This window comes from Chelmon rostratus, chromosome 21, assembly GCF_017976325.1.
Source record: "Chelmon rostratus isolate fCheRos1 chromosome 21, fCheRos1.pri, whole genome shotgun sequence".
In the NCBI taxonomy this organism is placed as follows: Eukaryota; Metazoa; Chordata; class Actinopteri; order Chaetodontiformes; family Chaetodontidae; genus Chelmon; species Chelmon rostratus.
In genome coordinates this window covers 11,026,750-11,047,085 of record NC_055678.1, presented here as the reverse complement: position 1 = coordinate 11,047,085, position 20,336 = coordinate 11,026,750, and the positions used below count along the sequence as shown (strand labels likewise).

At 40.4% G+C, this 20,336-nt stretch overlaps 1 protein-coding gene across 2 annotated transcripts in view; it reads right to left on the bottom strand.

Annotated features, from left to right (window-relative positions):
- Positions 1-20,336, bottom strand: part of plce1 (phospholipase C, epsilon 1) — a 76,699-nt gene that overhangs the window by 32,116 nt on the left and 24,247 nt on the right. For both annotated transcript variants that reach the window (XM_041962328.1, XM_041962329.1), the window contains exons 7-8: positions 14,622-14,809; positions 13,594-13,736 (exon numbers count right to left, since the gene is read on the bottom strand). In XM_041962328.1, the coding sequence (XP_041818262.1) occupies positions 13,594-13,736; positions 14,622-14,809 (331 nt within the window). The remainder of the gene's footprint in view (positions 1-13,593; positions 13,737-14,621; positions 14,810-20,336) is intronic.

The following is a 20,336-nucleotide window of genomic DNA, read 5'->3' as shown; positions in this document are numbered from 1 at the left end:
AACACGGTCTAGCTGGCATTTTAGGTGCAAAGTGAGAGAAAAAGAGCTGAATGCATTAAAAAAAAAAGACATGAAAGGAGAAATCAGAGAGAGGAGGGATTAAAAATGACACATTATCTACTCTGTTTCCCTTTCACCACAAAAGTTTTAAGCCTTAATGAAATGTCTGTCTCTTTTTCAGGAATAATCTGAATGTCTCAAGTCTTCTGAACCATCAATCCCTGCATACCATACACTCACAACCAGCCAAAAGACGCCTGCACACTTCACCCACCAGAGGTAAACAGCATTGATCACCTGCCAGTTCCTGTGTTTGGATTTCAGTCAGGTCCATTAGTCTGTCTGTTTACACACACACACACACACACACACACACACACACACACACACACATGCAAACCCGTCCTCATCTCTGCTAACAAAGGACTAATGGACAGTTTCTATGCTGGTGCTGGAGCTGCCAGTAGACATACTGTACATTGTCGGGATGAATGCCACATAAACTAACAGGCTCTTTCCACTGCAGGAGCCTTTCCAGGAAACATTTGAGGGATTTTTTGAGGAAATCCACCTGCAGTTTGATCGCAGAAATCTACAGAACCCATTTTTGTTAACAGGACGTAGTTTCTGCCCCATAAAAAGTGCCCTCTTCTGAAACAGGGACAACTGGGGTGAGGTTTCCGGAGATGAATGGGCTGAGACTGAGGACTGAGGCTGTGACACTAGAACTGAACAATTAATTGAAATATTATCAAAATCACAATATGGTCAAGTTCAATAGTCTTAAAAAATAAATAAATAAATAAATAATTGCAGTAAGGTTTTCTTTTTTTTTGCTTATCGGTCAGCACTACGTGACACTGAAACAAAACACAAAAAAACTAATTAGCCCCCATGCACACAGCCACACACAGAGTGCATGCATGCAGGATGCAGACACACACTTAAAGGTCGTCCTTGGTAACCCTTGAGATGTGCAACATGTAGCCATAGCAACAGACTGCTCTGCAGGAAAAAAAATAGCTTATTTACACACTTTGATTTGTGGATCCGGCCTCACAGCTCCTGTATTGAACTCTCAGTGTGTGTGTGTGTGTGGGTGTGTGTGTGTGTGGGTGTCATAGACAGACTGAGCCCGAGAGGCAAGTAAAGCAAGGAAGGGGAAAGAGAAGAAAAGAAAGATTAAAAGAAAAAAAAACGTGTAAAATGGAGTTAAGGACAAAGCAAAGGTTGTTTGAACAGAGACAAGATCAGTGAGACATTCTTCAAACAAGCAAGAAAAAAATACGAGAGAAACAGAGAGAGAGAAATGAGAGCAGAGGAGAGATAGGAAGAGAAGACAGAGATAAGCGAGAGAGGAAGGAAGGGATGAGTATAATAAGTGGACATTTTGTAGTTTACACTGTGGAGCAGGTGTGAGCTCTCTGTCACAGTTAGAGAGACAGCATAATCCCCTAAATCCTTTAAATGTCCTACAGAGAAACAGACTACAGGTTATGAACGATGCTTCAGTGTATAGTCCAGAAATGGGACACATTTGTCATAAACATATTTGCATAAAATGAAACAGAGAATAAAAAACAATTTGACCACTGAAAAGAAGTTAAATGTGTTTCGGGGGGGGGGCTTAACCTTAAGGACTGTCTTTGCTCCACCTTAGTTGTAGTTAGTAGAGTTTAAAACTCTCAAACAGAAGGACAAAATCTTCTCATCTCTACCACAGAGCTGTTTTTTCACGCTGACCTTCTGAAGTGGAAATGGAGACACTCTCGAATCAGCGATATGAATTTCATGACCATGTAGATGCCTGAATCATGCATTAATTCATCCTTTAAACTCGGAAACACACAGGCAGACAAAGACGTCGCACGACGCTGTGACAAAAAGGTCTGAGGAGATTCTAAAGAATTAATTACAAGCAAATGTGCATTAATACAGAAAACAGAAAAACCCAACCATAGCATTTTAACGATAAAGATATAATATATATATATGTGTAAGATATATATAAGACATAATTATAAACATAGAAGTTATCAAGACCCACATTGTCATAAACCACTGTTCTGTGCCAAAGGACTGGCTCCCAAATTAGAATTACCAGATAACAAAATGTGTTAGAAATATTATCAACAATTCAATGAGCTTTATCGTGTTTTTCATGATATCCTCAACTTCTGCCTGCAAAGCCTCACATGTACTGTACAGCGTCAGTAATGACAACAGAAAGCTGTGGTAAACTAACGCTGGGACTGAAGACTGGATGGAATGAGATCTTGGGATTCCGGTGATGCAGGTAAATCTATCTGATATAATCTGTCGTGGACCCATGAGATGAGAAAACGGCCCCTGACCAGATACAGATCGTAAACACTCGTTTGAGAAACACTGATAATTATATGAATTCATATTGCAGCACTTCTTCTGGGAGACTGAGAGAACATGAACCTGAACTAATTGACCATGATGTCCCTGGTCCCTGTCCCTGTGGTTTTTATGCATGGGGTTACTCATCTGTAATGCATCATGAATACAAATACCCTGTGTGTGTGTGTGTGTGTGTGTGTGTGTGTGTGTGTGTGTGTGTGTGTGTGTGTGTGTGCATAGATAGATGCTTTTCTAAATGCAGTAGTGGATGGAGTAGATTGGCTGAACATCCTTTTCAACGCCAGTAAGACAGCCAGGAAATAGAGGTGTGTGTGTGTGTGTGTGATAGTTTAGAGAGTTAAATGTACTATTCTGAAGAACATTAAACAGTATGTGACCAATAAGGTTTAGAGCTGAAGCTCTACAGCTAAAGCTGATGTTTGCATCAGGTCATGATGTCAATCTCTCTGATTTTTTTCTCTTTCTCTGATTATAACACCAGCAAATTTACCTTACCACCACTTTATCCGTCATCATACATCCAATATAATTTACATATACATGTATTAGAAAATCAGTGCTTCAAATGGGGTTCACCAAATGTCAAATCACAGCAAAATGAGTCTTGTTCGGTGAGATCACGTATTCTCAATTATACAAAGTCAACCAATCGCTGACTCGTGGCCAATACTGTACGGGGACTGGACAATCAATGTGAAAGGTGAAATCTGTCAACACTGCTTTGAGGTTTGTTTTTGTTCACTGAGTAAATCGCAAGTTATGCATACTCAACCAAAGGAGAGGAACCTTGAACTTCACCCTGCCATTTTCTTCTGCCAGCTATGGGCAGGCACACACACACACACACACACATATGTACACTGTCCCCTCAAGCACATTCAGAGCTGATGACAACTTCGCCACAGGAGTATGTAGGGCACTCAAACAGGTGCAGCACAAACAGCCTGAGTCGAAGGACTGTTAAGAAATTAGCCTTTTGAACCTATAGATATCATGTGAAATAGTGTTTCTTCCAAACATCAACAGTCTTCTTTTGCTTTCTGGTCATTCATGTCCACAAATGTTGATTAAAACTGCAGCACAATATTAGCATCTGAAACCTGATCCAATCTAGTGTTGCAAGCGTTGTCACGTGTGTGAAATGTCCCTTTAAAATCTGCCATTTTTCAATACAATCGAGTAAAATCTACATACAGTACAATTAAAATTTTCAGCCAAACTTCAGCATCATGCAGTTTCCCTTGAGAAAAAGCAAACCAATAGTCCTTCGCTTTGATCCCACGGCATAAACTACATGCAGTCAATAATAGAGAAACATCTGGTATTACCTAGTCCTGACTGGCAGGCACACACGTGCACACGAAAGTACATGCAAGTAAGGTCATATGTACATAAACACAAATCAACAAGTGGTAGTAAACAAACTGACACGTGCACAGCGGCAAACATAAACACACAAAAATAAATTGTGTAAAGGCTCATAATAACACAGACGCAACCAAATACACAGACGCACAGCAGCAGCAGAAGCAATAAACATCGATCTGTCTGACTTCTGGCAACACCGAGTTATCACTGGGAGTTTCCCTCTTGGACCAGATATGCGTACTGCATGCACACACAGAACCATGTGCAGACATAAACATTTAAGGTTCTTCCGACCTTTCTTCATTTGTGGAGAGATTAGAAGACGAAGATGAGAAGTTCGCAGTCATTAAGTAAAAAGCTTCTTGTTATAAACAAAGATGAAATTATCAGCCACATCACATAATTGAGTCTAATTAGAGTAAATTCGGAGATTTAGAGATTCTTAAAGAAGTATGTAGTCCAAAATATTTGCTTTACACTGTTCTCTTCATGTGAGAAGCATCAGATCAAAGCAAACTGTGAATGAGACCTCATTCAATCTGCATAAAAGAAACTTGGACCTTTACCAGATGAGTACAATGCAACTTCACAGTGACATGATTAAAGTCAGATGGGTCATTCTGTGGTTTGGTTTTTAACAGTGAGGTGCATTACTGTATCCTAGTCTAAACATATCCACAGCCATGTGTGACATTCATTCTTAGGGTCAATTCAATGTGAAGTTGCCCAGACACCTTCTGTCAGCTCTGTGGTATGAAGGGGGCGCAGTGCACAACATTTCCTCACACACATTTTTCAAACTGCATCATCCATCAAATATTTAAATAAAATGTTTTAAACTGATCTGCAATGTTACTGCCCCCTGTAGTTTATACTGGTTACGGGCAATCGCACTCAGTTGGTGGGAAATGTGTTTCCAATTTACAAGTTAATAAAATCTTGCATTTCAGCATGCAAAGTATAAAGGAAGCATATATAAGGAAACAAAGAAAAAAACCCACAAAGCATAAAAGAGCATGTTGGTCCAGCTGACCCTGACGTGAAAAAACATGAGTCACCCTCTGTCAGGTATGTGCTTATTTGCAAAGATGTGAAAAACACAGAATTCAATAGGATACAAAAGGCACTTTAAGGTATAACTCAACCACAGAAGACCTGCCAAGACTGTTCAGACGCACACTAAAACTCTTAACCCTCATTTGGAAAAAAATAAGACAGTAAAGTGAATGTATGTAATTTAGCAAGAAGCTACAAACATCTAAAACCAATAGATCTTACATAATCTGAAACCTGAGCAAAGATTTATGGTCAAGATAAAACCAAATATGAATTGAATCTCACTAAATGTGTAAGACTTGCTGAGCAAATTACTTGCTTACCATGTAAACATATGGTTTAAAGTACTCCTGTTTAATGAATTAAGTCCCCTCCGTCCCTCATATGCGTAACAGCCAAGTGCTGACCACACTAAACAACATACCTGTTAACCTATACGCTACATTTACACAGACACAACACACACGTACAGTCCTCAGTCAGTGAAAATCAGCTGTGTGGAGACACCAGCAGCCACACTGTAACTCACATTTCTTCTACTCACTGATCAGCTTGAAGTCCATTCTGTGCGAGTGCTTCATGGTTGCTAGATACAGCTGACAGTTCAGTGCCGGGGTGACCGAGGTACGCTTGTTCACATTTCAGCCCGTCAAGTCCCGTCTCTCTCCTGCAGCTGCTCGCTCTTACTCTCTCTCTCTTACACTCTCTCTCTCTCTCTGCTCTATTTCTCTCTCCCTTACTCCATTTCTATGTCAGACTCTGTCCAGCTCACACTGTATCTGTGTCTATGGCTCCTCTTTCCCCCTCACCTGGCTTCTCTCCCTTTTCTTATCAGCACAGTCCTTGCTCTCTCTCTCTCACTAGACTACATTCACCATTCCTCCACCTCTCTCTCTCTCTCTTTTTCTCTCTCTCTCTGTCTGTGTGTCCCCCGCCCCCCCTTCACTAACACCATACATAGTTCACAGCCATGCACAAGAGTTAGACCAGCGAGACCACCCCACTGCACCAACACACATGGTCAGAATTCATACACTCATATGGACAGACTATAAAGACAAGTAATACGGGATAACAACAGATCCAAACGCCAACCCTATGTTAGAAGACTCAGAATCACTGAATTAAAAATGCTATCATATCTGTATTTTTGGAAAAACAAGAAGACATTTCCCACCAGGCGCAAAGTCACATTAGGGTGCTGATTGCTACTGATTTATTTACATGACACTTGCCAATGTGTCTTTAACAACTTCACTGTTGCTGTGCAAGTGCTGAAGCAGTGTTGACAATAATTTAAGTCTTTTATGAGGGGAAAATCTATATATTTGCGGGTCACGGCATTTAGCGGGTCATTGCTTTTCTCTGTTTTATAGCATTATAATTTGAATGCAATGCAAACAAGCTATTTGAGGGATGACACTTTGGACTCCGGGAAGCTGTGCTGGGCACAATATTACAAGCATTTTATTAACTAAACAATACATATAAAATATAATTAACAGATTAAGCAATTGGATTGCAAGGTTTGAAAAAAAAAATTGTGGGTCTTTTTCTGGGGAAGGTAAGCTTGGAAACATGGGAATTTGGGGAATTTTGCACAATTTTAATATATATAAATGGTACCTTTTTCGGTGGGAAAATACACATAAAAAAGTCATACTTGGTCTTATGGCATGTTTTGGTTAAAAGTATACCCATTTAATTAGATTGCAACCATGCACTGCATTCACATATAGATCATAAATGTAGACTGGAGGAAGCAAGTTGCCCTGTGTTTGTCACTGTGGACAGAGCAGAAATGATTACACAAAGGTTTCAGTTACATTTTCAGCAGTGAGCTTCATTTTATGCTACATGTGCTATATAAACAGTCTGCCTGTTACAAGGAATGTAAGGTTCCCTTTAACCTAATCTGAAAACATGCTATTTGTCACAGCTGCAGCTAGCAGGGTTGTTCAACTGTGATCTTGGTCAAGATATTATCTTTGATTTAACCACAGCTAACGCATAAACATGGCATATTTGTACAGTATATACTGAAAGGTTTTGAGAATTCTCAAGCAAAAAAAAACCTGCCTAAGAGCTTTCAGATAAATATTTTTAGCAATTACAGCCATGTAAACAATATGTGCTCCTGAAATCCTTGAGACTTCCCCTCCAGTATGATTCCCCAGCACATCTGCTGTCAATAGGTCTTAAATGCTCGCAGGCAACACAATGTACAATGATGACTGAGAGGAAGAGGAAAAAAAAAGAAAGAATGAAGAAAAAAGAAAGAAACACCAATATTGAGCTGGAAGGATGGCAACCTATTACTGACCTACCTACTTCCTTTTTAGCAGCACACTAAATTGTGCAATAAAGGAAACAAGGTCAAGAAAAGCACTTAAACCACTCCCATTTATGGTTCACATGAATATGGCTAAATCCCAGTAGGATTTTTCTTTGTACTTAGAAAAGTACAACTGTGTATACTTCGATAGAGGCGACAGCAGATGAAGACACTGAGATTTAATGCTGAAATGAGACATCCACTATTTGAGGAATGACACCACAAACCTATAGAACCACTTTATTATAATTATGGTATGTAGGATTGTTATTTTACCACGTTGTTATGGTTTTTGTTTGGCGTTGTCAGTGGCTTCACTGTTTGATTTCTTGCTATATACCTCATACCAATCTTTTTGCTTTTTTTTATAAATGGGCTATTTGTGCCTTGTCATTTATTCATCTTGTAATTTTTTTTTTTTTGGCTTTGCATCTTCCATCTTTTACCTTTTACAGCTTTCTCAGATCAGTACTGCAAGCAGGAATATGATAAATAACCCAATGTTTCTTCTAGGGCTGCAAACAACAGGTTTTTTTTTACTTTTATATTATCAATCATATGGTCAATACCCATCACAGCCTCACTGAACCAAAATTGACGTCTTCAAATGATTGTAAATGGTGCACAAGAATTTTCACCATTTTTGCTTGAAAAATGTCTGAAACCATTATTCCATTATCAAAATAGTATAATTTCTCTGTCAAGCAACTAATCAGCTAATTGTTTCAGCTGTGGTTTCATTGTAGTTTCTTGCAGCTGCACTGAGACGAACTTCAGGTGAGGTGAACTAAATTATTATGTGCTTGTAAATATGTCTGTACCAGAGGCTCTCACAGTTCAGCCTGTGGGCCAATGGCAGCCTCAGAAAGATATAGCACAGCCTCAGCCCGTGACATGAATTGCATGCATTATATTTTAATCATTCAATTTCAATACTTTCACTTCCAATAGAATACTTTCAATACACTACTCAGCTACTGTGTCAAACTGCACCGCCCTAACAAATGGCTGTCAGGTTAGGAATAACAACGTGTAGAAAGCTACTGGTTGCATGGCAACTAGTGGCACCTCTTGAGAGTAGCAGGGATGTTCAGTCATCAATGTGAGTGCTGTATATCAGTGGACGACTCCGCAGTTTAATGTGGAAGTGAGATGGAAGAGCTACCACAGTAAAAAAAAAAACTGTAGGGTTCAGGAGAAAAGGAGGTTTTAGGCAAAGACCTCGGGACACAGATGAGGTGATCTGCCTGATCTGCAAATGGGTGAATTCAGTGCTCAAATGGCATTACAAGACCAATCACAAATCCTTCAACACGTTCATGGGCTCGCTCCCTAAACCGACACCAACACATCAAAACTTTGACAACCCCTGGTCTTTACAGAAGCCACGGTGGTGACATGAAATGATCCCATCAGCGCATCACACGTATATGAACAAACATATTAACAGGTGCAAACAGGAACACAAAATCACATAAATGACATGTTCATGCTACAAAAAACATAACTAAAATGTGTACATTTTCACACATAGGCATTCACAAGATTGCTTTAGAGAAATCTGCTGCTGCCAAAGCCTCAAACATCAGTAAGTATTTAAGCTGGCGTGGACTGGACGGGCATCAGACTTCAAACATTTCACAAAGACAAGCTCCACGAAATAAAAACAACTGCTTCTAATTACCAACATACTCCGATATGATTTATGTCCTCTCCATTTGTCATTATCTCTATGCCTGCGTTTAAGCAGCACACACACACACACACACACCACCTTGACCTTACCCTTGTCTAACCCAGTTGACATTTTTTCCAACACCAGTATTTGTCTTTATAGGTGTCAGTTTACCCTCACAACAAAAGCCTGTCATACTGACCCAGACATGTGCAAAATATCATTTATCATCTCCAAAACGTTCCTCTTGACCTGCTACTAAACCCAAATGATTGCTACACCACAGAAAGACATAACTCATTCAAATACATCAGAGGAACCAGCAAAATGCTTTCAGATCATTACAGTGGACGCAGCATGCAGAGAAGGTGTAGAAAAACATTCCACCTCTCACCACCCACATTAAAACTCTAAGAATACACCAAGCATGGCCAGGCGATTAACCCGGTAATCCTTGAAAGCATTTGGGCAGGTCGTGTCTGCTAAGTTGTACTTCCAGGCCCAGCTATCACTAAAGTGTATCTAGAATCAATACCTTATTAGGACAGGATAGGATAGGAAAAGGGATAATGTACACAAGCATGCTGCATTCACCAAGTACAACAAAAATGGTGACCTTTGTATCTCGTAGCTGTGACTTGGTATGCAATTATTACAGGGAATCAAACAATTACAAGATCGGATTTGTGTCATTGAGATCCTTTCAGTGTATCTATGAGATTCATACTTCATAAATGCCAATTTTCTAGGACAGACTGACAAGTGAAACCACTGCAACATGTTTAATTCTAATATAACTTACAGTGTAAAGAATAAACAGCATTTGTCTAACATAATACCCACTCTTACAAATGCCAGCTGGCATAAACACATTTATTATTCAATACTAAAACCTACAAATCAATCATTTGCCAGCATGATCCAGAAAAGATTTTACTCAGAGAATAAAGGATCTACTGCAGTGGTATGCACAGGTTTGGGCCCCCCTGTTAAAAATGTCTGTTTCTGTGAATAGCTTATTGAGTAAAGGATGACCTAATTTCCAAAGACCACAATGTTAAACAGATCTTACATCTTTTACAGTTCTACAATAACAAAAATGGCAAGTATCACAGCTTGTAAAGGCTTTTTGTAGCCAGTTAAGAGCCTTTCAGTTCTTGTTCGGGGGATTTTCCCCCATTCTACCTTTGAAAAGGCTTCTAGTTCTGTGAGATTCTTGGGCCGTCTTTCATGCACTGCTCTTTTGAGGTCTATCGACTGATTTTCATTGATGTTCAGGTCAGCGGACTGTGAAGGCCACTGCAAAACCTTCTGCACCTCTTGAGGCAGTCCATTGTGGATAATGAGGTGTGTTTTTGATCATTATCCTGTTGTAGAAGCCATCCTCGTTTCATCTTCAGCTTTTTTACAGATGGTGTGATGTTTGCTTCCAGAATTTGCAGGTATTTAATTGAATCCATTCTTCGCTCAGCCAGTGAAATGCTCCCTGTGCCACTGGCTGCACCACAAGCCCAAAGCATGATCGATCCAGCCCTGTGCTTAACAGTTGGAGAGGTGTTCGTTTCATGAAATTCTGCAGCCTTTTTTCTCATTGCAGCCAAAAAGTTCTATTTTAACTTCAACAGTCCACGGAAGTTGCTTCCAAAATGCTTGAGGTTTGTTTAGATGTTCATTTGAAAGCTTCTGATCTGCTGAATTTTGTGGTGAGGACGCAGGAAAAGTTTTCTTCTGATGACTCTTTCATGAAGGTTATAATTGCGCAGGTGTTGCAGTAGAACAGAGCATCACCACTCCAGAATCTGCCAAATCTTCTTGAAGTCAAACAGGGGAGTTGATTTGGCTTTCTAGCAATCCTACGAGCAGTTCTTTCAGAAAGTTTTCTTTGTTCTTGCAGACCTCAACTTGACCTCCACCATTCCTGTTACCTGACATTTCTTAATTACATTACGAACTGAGAAAACAGCTACCTGAAAACACTTTGCTGTCTTCTTATTGCCTTCTCCTGCTTTGTGGCAATCAGTTATTTTCATTTTCAGTGCTAGGCAGCTGCTTCGAGGGGCCGATGGCTGCTGATTGTAGGGAGAAGGTTTGAGGAGTCAGATTATTTACAAAGCTTTGAAATTTGCATCACCTGGCCTTTACTGATGGTAAAATTGTACAAAACAAAAATTATGCATTCATTCAATGTGATCTCTTGGGTCAGTCCATCTTTCATCTATTCACTTAAATGTACTCACTAAGTGAGTCACTAAGAAATCTTGACCAGGGGTGCCCAAAATAAATAGATTACTTAACTAAGTCAGTAATGAAGTAAGATAAAAGAGGTTTCATTATTCTTTTTTCCTTTGCAAGACAGGTGCATTGTCGTGTCAGGAGGAGAATGAAGGCAAAATGACAGGAGGAGATGAAATGCATAGAGATGGAACACAAAAGCTTTTCTATAGGAGGTGAAGCAAAGATGACCCTCACCACAAAGGATAAAAAAAACCCTTTGATTTCCAGAGGAGGGAGACACACTATGTTTCTAAAGCAGCATGTCTATTTCATACTAAAGTGTGGATGAAAAACTAGCATAAGCTGGTAAAACTGAACTGAAAATGCATGAAACAACTGTTTGTTCAACAGGCACCAGGGACATCCTGGATGCAAGGCTGAGCAATCAATAAATAGGCACAAGCTCTTTGCTCATTAAGGTAGAAAATCACATTATATAAGTGCATTTATTTTGCAAGAGCGATGGCACGTTTTAGGGGTTTTTTGTTCTACTACATTAAAAAGCATCTTCATTTTAAGCAAAATTGCACAAGTTAGATTGAGAAAAAGCTTTAATACTAATGCATGAGAGAGTAAAAGCAGATTGTTCTGTGGAAACACAGAAGAGAGGAACAACACCATACATGGTAAGAAAGTAATAACTACACTACCCAAACTTGAAACTTAAATCAGACCTTCCCCATGCTTGAGGATAATGAAATACCTTTTATGACATCTGATATTTAACATTAGAAACAGTGTCTTTTCAAAGCTGTTGCCCTTACTTAAACTGGCAGTTGGAAAGGTTGTTTTTTGCTCAAAACTCAAAAAATTGTTTTTGAAAAGTTGATTCTGAAGTCTTTCCGTTTAAAAATACACTTCACATCTCTATTAGAGGTACATGAGCATCTCTGTCAACAGATACTGCTTTCTGGTACACTAAATATCAAATTGTTTGAATGGCACTGCCACACAGGTGGTTTCTTTGTGTGTGAAAGGCAGAGATGAATTGCAGATAGTAAACAGAAAACTTGCAATGTGGCTATAGGTCTAAGTCTTCTTCGAGGCTTCGATGCTCATGCGCAATATCTGGCTAGCTTTGGAGCCAGGTTTGAGAGACAGAGAAAGTTAGACAGGGAGTCTGTCATGCTGTGTTTGTGTGTGTGTGCGCCCCTATGAAATCCTAGTCCTGCCAAGACTTCTAGGCTGCTATGTGTGCGCGTGTCTAACTCTATTCTGTTTCCTGCAACACCTATTAGAACAGAACACGGTGTCATGTTGAAGATATGTGCTGTCTGCGTGTGTGTGTGTGTGTGTGTGTGTGTGTGTGTTTGTGTGTCTGTGTGTGAATGTTTTTTGTCTCCTAAAGCTGGTCTGACAAAAAATAAGGTTTTGTTATCAACATGATTAATAATAAGGCAAGTCACAGAGAAACAAATACAGAAAGTCACGTTTTGTGCTTGTATGTGTGTAATGTTTGAGTGTGTGTGTGTGTGTCTCCCTGATGTTGCCAGCGACAGCCTGTCCCCTGGCCCACTGCCAGTGGAAATTAATGTCAGGATCGGCTTACATTTAAGTCATACGTAACATCATTGAAGAGAAAGTGGACGGACAGTTACCAGCTGAGCAACTGAGCAACAGCCCGACTGGCTGGATGATGAAGTCATGTGGAGAGCGAGGGAGAAAGAGGTGACATATGCATGATGAGAATTTGTTTAAGTTTTTTACAATTCGCCTTTTAATGTCTTTCTCAGGGCATTTCGGGGACAGAGCTAGCTGGTGCCATGTAGTGTAGGGAGTACAATGAAAAGCAGGCGTGTGTGTGTGTGTGCTTGTTATGTAAAAAAACACCAAAATAAATTCAAGATATGAAGCTATCAGTCCTGAGCTTTTCAGAGGGGGCGACGTAAGCATTTTTCAAGTGTATATCAACACTTTTCAGATGTTAAGACATAACCTGGTCTGTGTGTGTGTGTTAGCGTGCATTAGTGTTGTGTGGACCCTGTGCTGTCAGGAGGCTTATTCTTCTTCCTGTGTGTCTTACACCGCTCCATCGCTGTCTGTGGATGTGTGTGTGGATTTGAGAACGGAGTGGGGAGAGAAAGAGAGAGGACGAGTACAAGGAGGGAGAAAAGACAGAACAGGAAATAAGGAGAAAAGTAAAAGGGAAAGGGCAACCGCTGGGATCAACTACAGACGTGCTCCTACCGACCCAAAACCCACTGTGGATGAGGAACCATGTGGGAAAAGAGCAGCGAGGAAGAAGAAGAGAGGAGCAGTAGACCACAGGGGGAGAGTGACAATCTTTTCTTCTCAGACTCAAACAGATACAGGCCGTCTGCCCAAAGTCCCTGCTGCGCTTGCCTTAAAGTTTGATGGTCCTCTGATTATTGGCAGATGAACATATCAACTATGCAACTGCTGATTTTCATACTGTATTATCACATCAAATTCAAAGGTTTTGCAGACATAATCAAAACCTTTTCTATACACAGCAACACTACAGTACAGCACCAACCTTTCAGCACGGCGTGGCTGCTGGGACCCTGGGGCAAAGGGAAAGGTAGCGCAGAGCGGGCACCAAGAGCGGCTGTGGCCTCCAGTAGAGCTCCGGTCAGCAGCGAACACACAGACGTCCTCTGGGCACAAGCACGATAAAACCTAGAAGAAGGAAACACAGTAAAGCATTCCTGTGACTCTAATCTGAACGTTTGAACATGCATCAAGTATCTGCCTGCCGATCGCACGATCAAGCAGAAACAATCTGCTGTCTGATTATCTGTTCATTTTTAAGCACCGACCTGAGGTCCAGAATCTATAATATGCAACATCAATGCTTTACGCTGACTTGAGGCGTAAAGCATTGACCTGAGGTGTTCAGAAACTTTAACCAGATGATCTTGCATTGTTTATTTGTTAGTGTTGTGACGGATGCATGCTTCATCATACATACAGTATTGTAATTAATTGTAGATAAGGCATTTTCCTTCCTTAGTCTTGAGGACCTCTATGATTTTAACGGACTACCTATTTTATTTTATTTCATTTTACCTTTTATCTCTCGGTTTTAACACACCAAATAAGGGAAAAAATTGTTTTGGAACACAGACTTAGCAATTAATTTGCATTTGACATTTGCAACACCAATTTCCAATTAATTAATTAATTCACTATCTGATGGTTATTTCCTAAATTATTAAATTAATTGTTTAGTCTTTAAACAGACAGTCAGACTGAAATGCAAAGATGTTAAGTTTATTATATACTTGAGGCATAGAGTGCATTTCTTTCCTGTTTTTTAACCAAAGATTTGGGCAGTTTTACTTACCACCAACCTATTTTATGTTACCTACACATATTACAGCTGCTAGAAGTATCAGCTACCTTTACTTAATATTCTAAATGTTTAACTATTAATAACAAACAAACTTACGGGACAGTCGTTTGAGCACACGACCAAAAGGCCAACTTCGCCAAAAAAAAAAAAGGTTTGGTTATTTAACATGGCTGGAAAAAAGCGATATCAGACATAACATGGCTACAAACCTCGATGGCTGAGGAGGATGGCAACACCAGGGACTAAGACAGGAGCTCAGGTCCAGATTGGCTGGGCTGGTGCTGGTGCTTTGAGATGGCCAGCGAGACTCTGTGAGACATGCAGGGCAAGACAGCAGGAGCTTTTTGGCAGGATGGATCAGGTTGAGCTCCTCTCTGCTCTGCACATAGTTGGTCACCTGTTGAAGAAGTCATTGACAAATGCGTCACTTACTTACAAAAGGCTGCACGTACTGTAAAAAGATACAATTATATAAGTAAATCAGTTAATACTGAACAAAGAGGTAGAGCTGGCTGTGCTTCATCAACCTTCAAATAAGCACGAACAGTATAACTGTGATGAAAGAGTCATTTAAAAAGCTTTCTGGCGAAATTCGATTCATCCAGTGCCGTTTTTCACCTTTCAGACTGTTACGTAACATTTGAATCAGAGGTCATTACCATCGACTCCTCTGCTGCGGTCATTATGGGAAGCAATTTCGTCTGGACAGAACAGAAACCAAAGCGTGAAAAGAAGGAATTAAATAGAGAGAAATGCCACAGAGGCACATAATAGATAGGAAGTAAGGTGGGAGAGGAGATCCCGACAGAAAAGCATCTGAGCGAGACCGACAGATACGCAGGAGTATCGAGGGGCAGAATGATGAGGAGGTAGACGAAGGTGGGAGGCAAGAGAGAAAGAAGAGACGTCACTGAGGAGTTTTAACCGCGTGAACATTTTGACCTCGAAGAAAAGCCTCCTCCTCTTTCCCTTCACACTCTTCTCGGAACAAAATCCATCTGACATAAAAGGAAACACTTATCCAAAACGACTGACTTGTCCTTTGTCCCCGAGTGAACCTGCGGACGAGCTCCTCTGGCGCAAATTTCAGAGAAAAGCCATTACGGCAACATTTTGTGGCACTATAAGTGGGCACTTCAGCAGGGATGGATATTACAAAATTGGACAAAATCAATACTGGTGACAGAGCAGGGGTAAATACAATGCAAGTCTAATGAGAAAATACAGCTGTAATTGTCAGTAATGGTGTCCATCTGCACCGCTTCACAATAGTGCCAGGAAGGAGCCCACAAGGCTTATGGTGTAAATTTGCAGATTAAGTTAATGTGAATCTGAGTTCACTCTTTAAAAAATGTCTTGTTTGTATAAAGTGCTGGCTGGCATAACACACACACACACACACACACACACACACACACACACACACACACACACACACACACACACACACACACACACACACACACACACACACACACACAGTGCATGGCCAGCTAGTTGTCTCAGTGGGATGGGTTTCCTGCATGGGGTGTAGGCCTAGCTGTTGTCAGATTTGGGCCATCCCGAGGGACAGGAGACATACCAGCCTGCACGTTTAGAGAGTGAGAGAGTCAGCGTGAGGGACAGGGAGAGACGCAAACAAAACAAACACGCTTATTATAAAAACTTTCAACATTATGAAATTAAAAATGTGATGAAACACATTGACTTAAAGCATCTGATTTTTTTCTCTCTCTTTCCTTTTCGAGAACATTCACTGACTCACATTTCTGGTAAAACACCATTTTTTTTTTCTATCAGCATCTGGATACTGTGCATGTCCACTGAACATAAGTAGATGTAACAGACATAAAGTCTACCAGATTAACGGTGTATTTTTCCATATTTAATAAGGAGCTAAAAGCAAAAACAGTGCACTTGGCCTGGGTCATACATATCATCCACTCTACATTTAGAGGCAGGTTTTCAGTTAATTCAGCCTGGAGTTTCTGTTTTCCCGTTACTAATAAACAAATAAAACCCAAAGGATTCATGGTAGAGAGGTTTCTGTGCTATTTTACATTCCTTCGATCGTACTGAGTCTCAAAGCAACAGAAATATCAATGAAAATCATTTAAGTCGCTGCAAACAGCCCAAAACAACAGCTAATATGGAATTTGTATCTGTCTCTAAACCATTACTCCACTATGTCTTTGCCAAATAATACAATATTTTCTATCACTGTCCTCAGTAATGTGAGTCTGTTGTTCTGCTCATGACTGCAGTTTTCTGGGGCTCTCCAGAAAACTGAATAAAAGGACCATTAACCATAACATCGCCTCATTTTCATTTGTCAATGGGATATTATTTACATCTTGTTTCATATTTTTGCCTTGTAAGGTGCCTGTTCTTTTCTTAAATCTTGCTAAATTTGCATTTTTGGCAGTTAAACAACACGTTCTTGTGCCAACTAGAGATGATCACAGTTAATTACAGATGGCATTTTGTGATAGCTCAAGATTTTTAAATATGACTGATTGTGACAGTGAATGACAACAACTGAATGATTCCCCCGGGATTTTTCTTATGGTTGTCAACAACAGCAAGAAGACCTTTAAAGAACAACAAAGCAAAGAATGTAGTCCGTAGGATTAGTAGCTTTTTCAGGCTGAAAAATAAAACCCATTAGTGTATTTGGTGGAAACCTCTGGGAAATGAATTTACAGATTAAAAAGGTTACCTAAACTACTATAAGGGACAGGTTTTGTTTAATGTTTTTCTGTATAGGTTAAAAATAGTGCTTGATCTACAGAAACACGCACAGCAAGAGTGTGAAAGGGGTGACTAATGAATCAGAAAAAGCTGTGTGTACAGTATGTGTGTGTGTAAGTGTGTGACAGAGGGTCTGACTTCAAAGGACATTGCAGGGAATGTGAAGTTGCTTTTGATGGACGCATAGCAGCTGTCTTCACACACAAACACACAAACACACACATACACACACACACACACACACACACACGAAAGCACGGAAAAAAACAAACTCATCTTCAAGCTCCAGGCAAACATACAGACCCACCATCCTTCACAATCACCAAAACACACATGTACTCCATGCAAGTAAAGAATGGAGATGTTTTCAGGAAAGAAAAGTTCTGATTGTCTGATTCACAGGTGTCCCAGGTGTCCCAAGACAACTGAGCCCATAAATAACAAGGAAGAAATGGAAATGTCCTACTGTCCTACTGCACAAGGGAATGAGCGAGTGAGTGAATGTGTGAAGGAGTGAGTGAGCAAGCTATTAGCTGGTTTTAACATCCATTAAAATGGAAATAATTAAATAAATCAAGGGAACTGTCTAGTTTCATGAATACTTTTTCAATCTCTGTATTAAAAAAAATGATCACCAATGTGGGCAGGAAGGCAGCAGGACAGAAAGTACTCCTTTGTTTAATGAAGCCAAAGCCACACCGGGCATGAGGGCAATAATTGCATTTCAGATCAATTACGTAAGTACAGGCCATCCAACCCCAGTACAGTATATCCATTGTGTTTTTCATCCCAGTGAGTTACAGCACGACTGATCTTGCCTTTTAGCCAGTTAGCAGAACTATAGCTAAATAAGTCAACTGCAAGTAATACAGCTCTATGTCTCATGTTACACTGTGTGTGTGCAGGAAATGCTAATGCCTTAAGCCCAGTGAAGGTAAATTATAACTGCTACAGGCAGCTGCACTGATTGAGCTCCACTAACAGTAAGTTACAGTAACTTCAAAAATATTCCTCCTCTTTCACAAATATATTTATTCATTTGTTTATTTTCAATAATATCTTATTGTTTATTGGTGTTGCTGCACTCTAACCGCTCTCATGGGGACACTCTGTATTCAGGCAAAATGTGTGAAAACCCACTGAACACTACTTGCTCAGCACCAAACAGCAAACAGACACAGTTAGCGAGTAGCTGCTGAACAGTGTGGAGCATTTAGCTGCTACAAGGCCAGATATTTCATTCATAGTCGGTAGAGACCAAAAACAGAGCTAAAAGAAGTGGTAATGGTAATTGACTTACATGTATTTTAGAATGTGTCACAGGTTGAAGTACTAAATAATACATGCATGCTGCCTATATTCTGCATATGCACATTGGTTGCTTGAGGATGTTTTAATTTCAATCCCACACAACCTGCCCTCATATCGCCCCTGCTGGAGATTTAAACAAAATGTTTAGGCGGTCTCACTGCCGGGTGTGATTGGATGATGTGTCTATTTTGAGGCTTGCTGCCAGCCAAAGAGTTTTTCTTTCTCAAGGTTGGGGACCAAACCTGCGACATTGGTTCCAAAGAACACTCAAAAATGAAATAAGAACAAAATAATTATAAAGCCTCACAGCACCAATCTAGAAACAAGCTGTGACTTTCATATAACTGGTAATCAGTCCATGCAACCCAGAGTTATGAATGAGTTTGTCATTAAGTACCATTACCGCCACGTTGGGTAATTTCTCTGCCTGGCAACAGCCATTCTGGGAGAGGATTAGCAAGGGGCACCGCACAGATCTACTGAACTTTGAGCTGGAATGCACACACACAAAGACACACATATGCATGCGCATATTAAAATCCAGACATGCAAACACTCTCTGACTCACGCCCGTGCCGTTATGTATATCATACCAGACACATACAGTATGTATGAGCGTGCAGGACACTGGAGAGGCTGAGGCCGTCTCCCTGAAATCCAGCCACCCACTTCTCGACCTCTCTACTTTGATGTCTCTGGCCCACCACACACACTCACATACTCCAACACTGACACCCTCTCCCCATACTAACACTGTGTCTCTCAGCCACACACACACAGTCCTCTTCAATTACTCTGAATATTCTCCAGTACTCCAAGGCAGAGATCCCAGGGTACAGTGTAGCCCAGCTGTCTGTGAAATGCTGCAATGGTGTGTGTGTCTGTGCAGTATATTGTACCACACCACACACACACTAGGCCACGAAGTTTAATCTGGTAATGATATCATGCAATCATGCAAATACCCACACGGGATTCGAAAAATCACTGCAATAGTGCTGCCCCCTGCCCCCCCACACACATACTCTCCCACGAAGCTGACATTCAAGGAATAGAAATACAGCGTTTTGACTGAATTCTACTTTTAGCCGCATCATGGAGGGTCGAGGTTAGCTGAGGTTACCGGGGGGTCAGTGTTAAAAGAACTCTGTTATTCTGGTCTGTGGACTCAGAGCTGAGGTCACTGGGAGAGATGTCAGCTTTAACCCTTCCTTCACTCAGCAAGTTGACTTTTGCCATTCGTCAGTGTATCGGTTATTTTGGTCTTAAGAAAGTTCATTTATAATGCAAGGATGAATTTTCTCTGCAAGACTGAACGAGACTCAAGAGTTTCAGCTTGAGAACAAGACTCCTTGTGGAAATGAGGCTCATTTCAGGATATGTGAACTGAAATCACATTAAGTTGGATGCGACAGAGTGTATGAAAAGGGTTGGGAACAGCATGAAAAAGCTACAGGATGTGACATAATTTCCTATTAATCTTCTCATTCCATGAAATGTCTTTCAAAGAAAAAGCAATTTCATCAATCGTTCTATACAACATACTCTTCTTCCACATCTCTATAATAAAAAGGAGAAAAAGTTGCGTACACTTTTAAATATAACCATTTAGCCATAGAAAACAAAAACTTACATTTAAAGAATTCAAATTAAGACCAATTTCATTGTTGCAACTGGACATCAGTGAGTGATCACCTCTCCTGGCACATCACTTTTAAATGATTCTGCTTAGATAAAATGGTTTTGGCAGAGCAGACGGAACTCAATAAAACTCAGGTGCACCGATCCACCTCTCGGCTCATTCTCGAAGCACTTCAAATCACTGGAAGATTTAGGACTGAGAGAGCCCCATATCCCTAAAA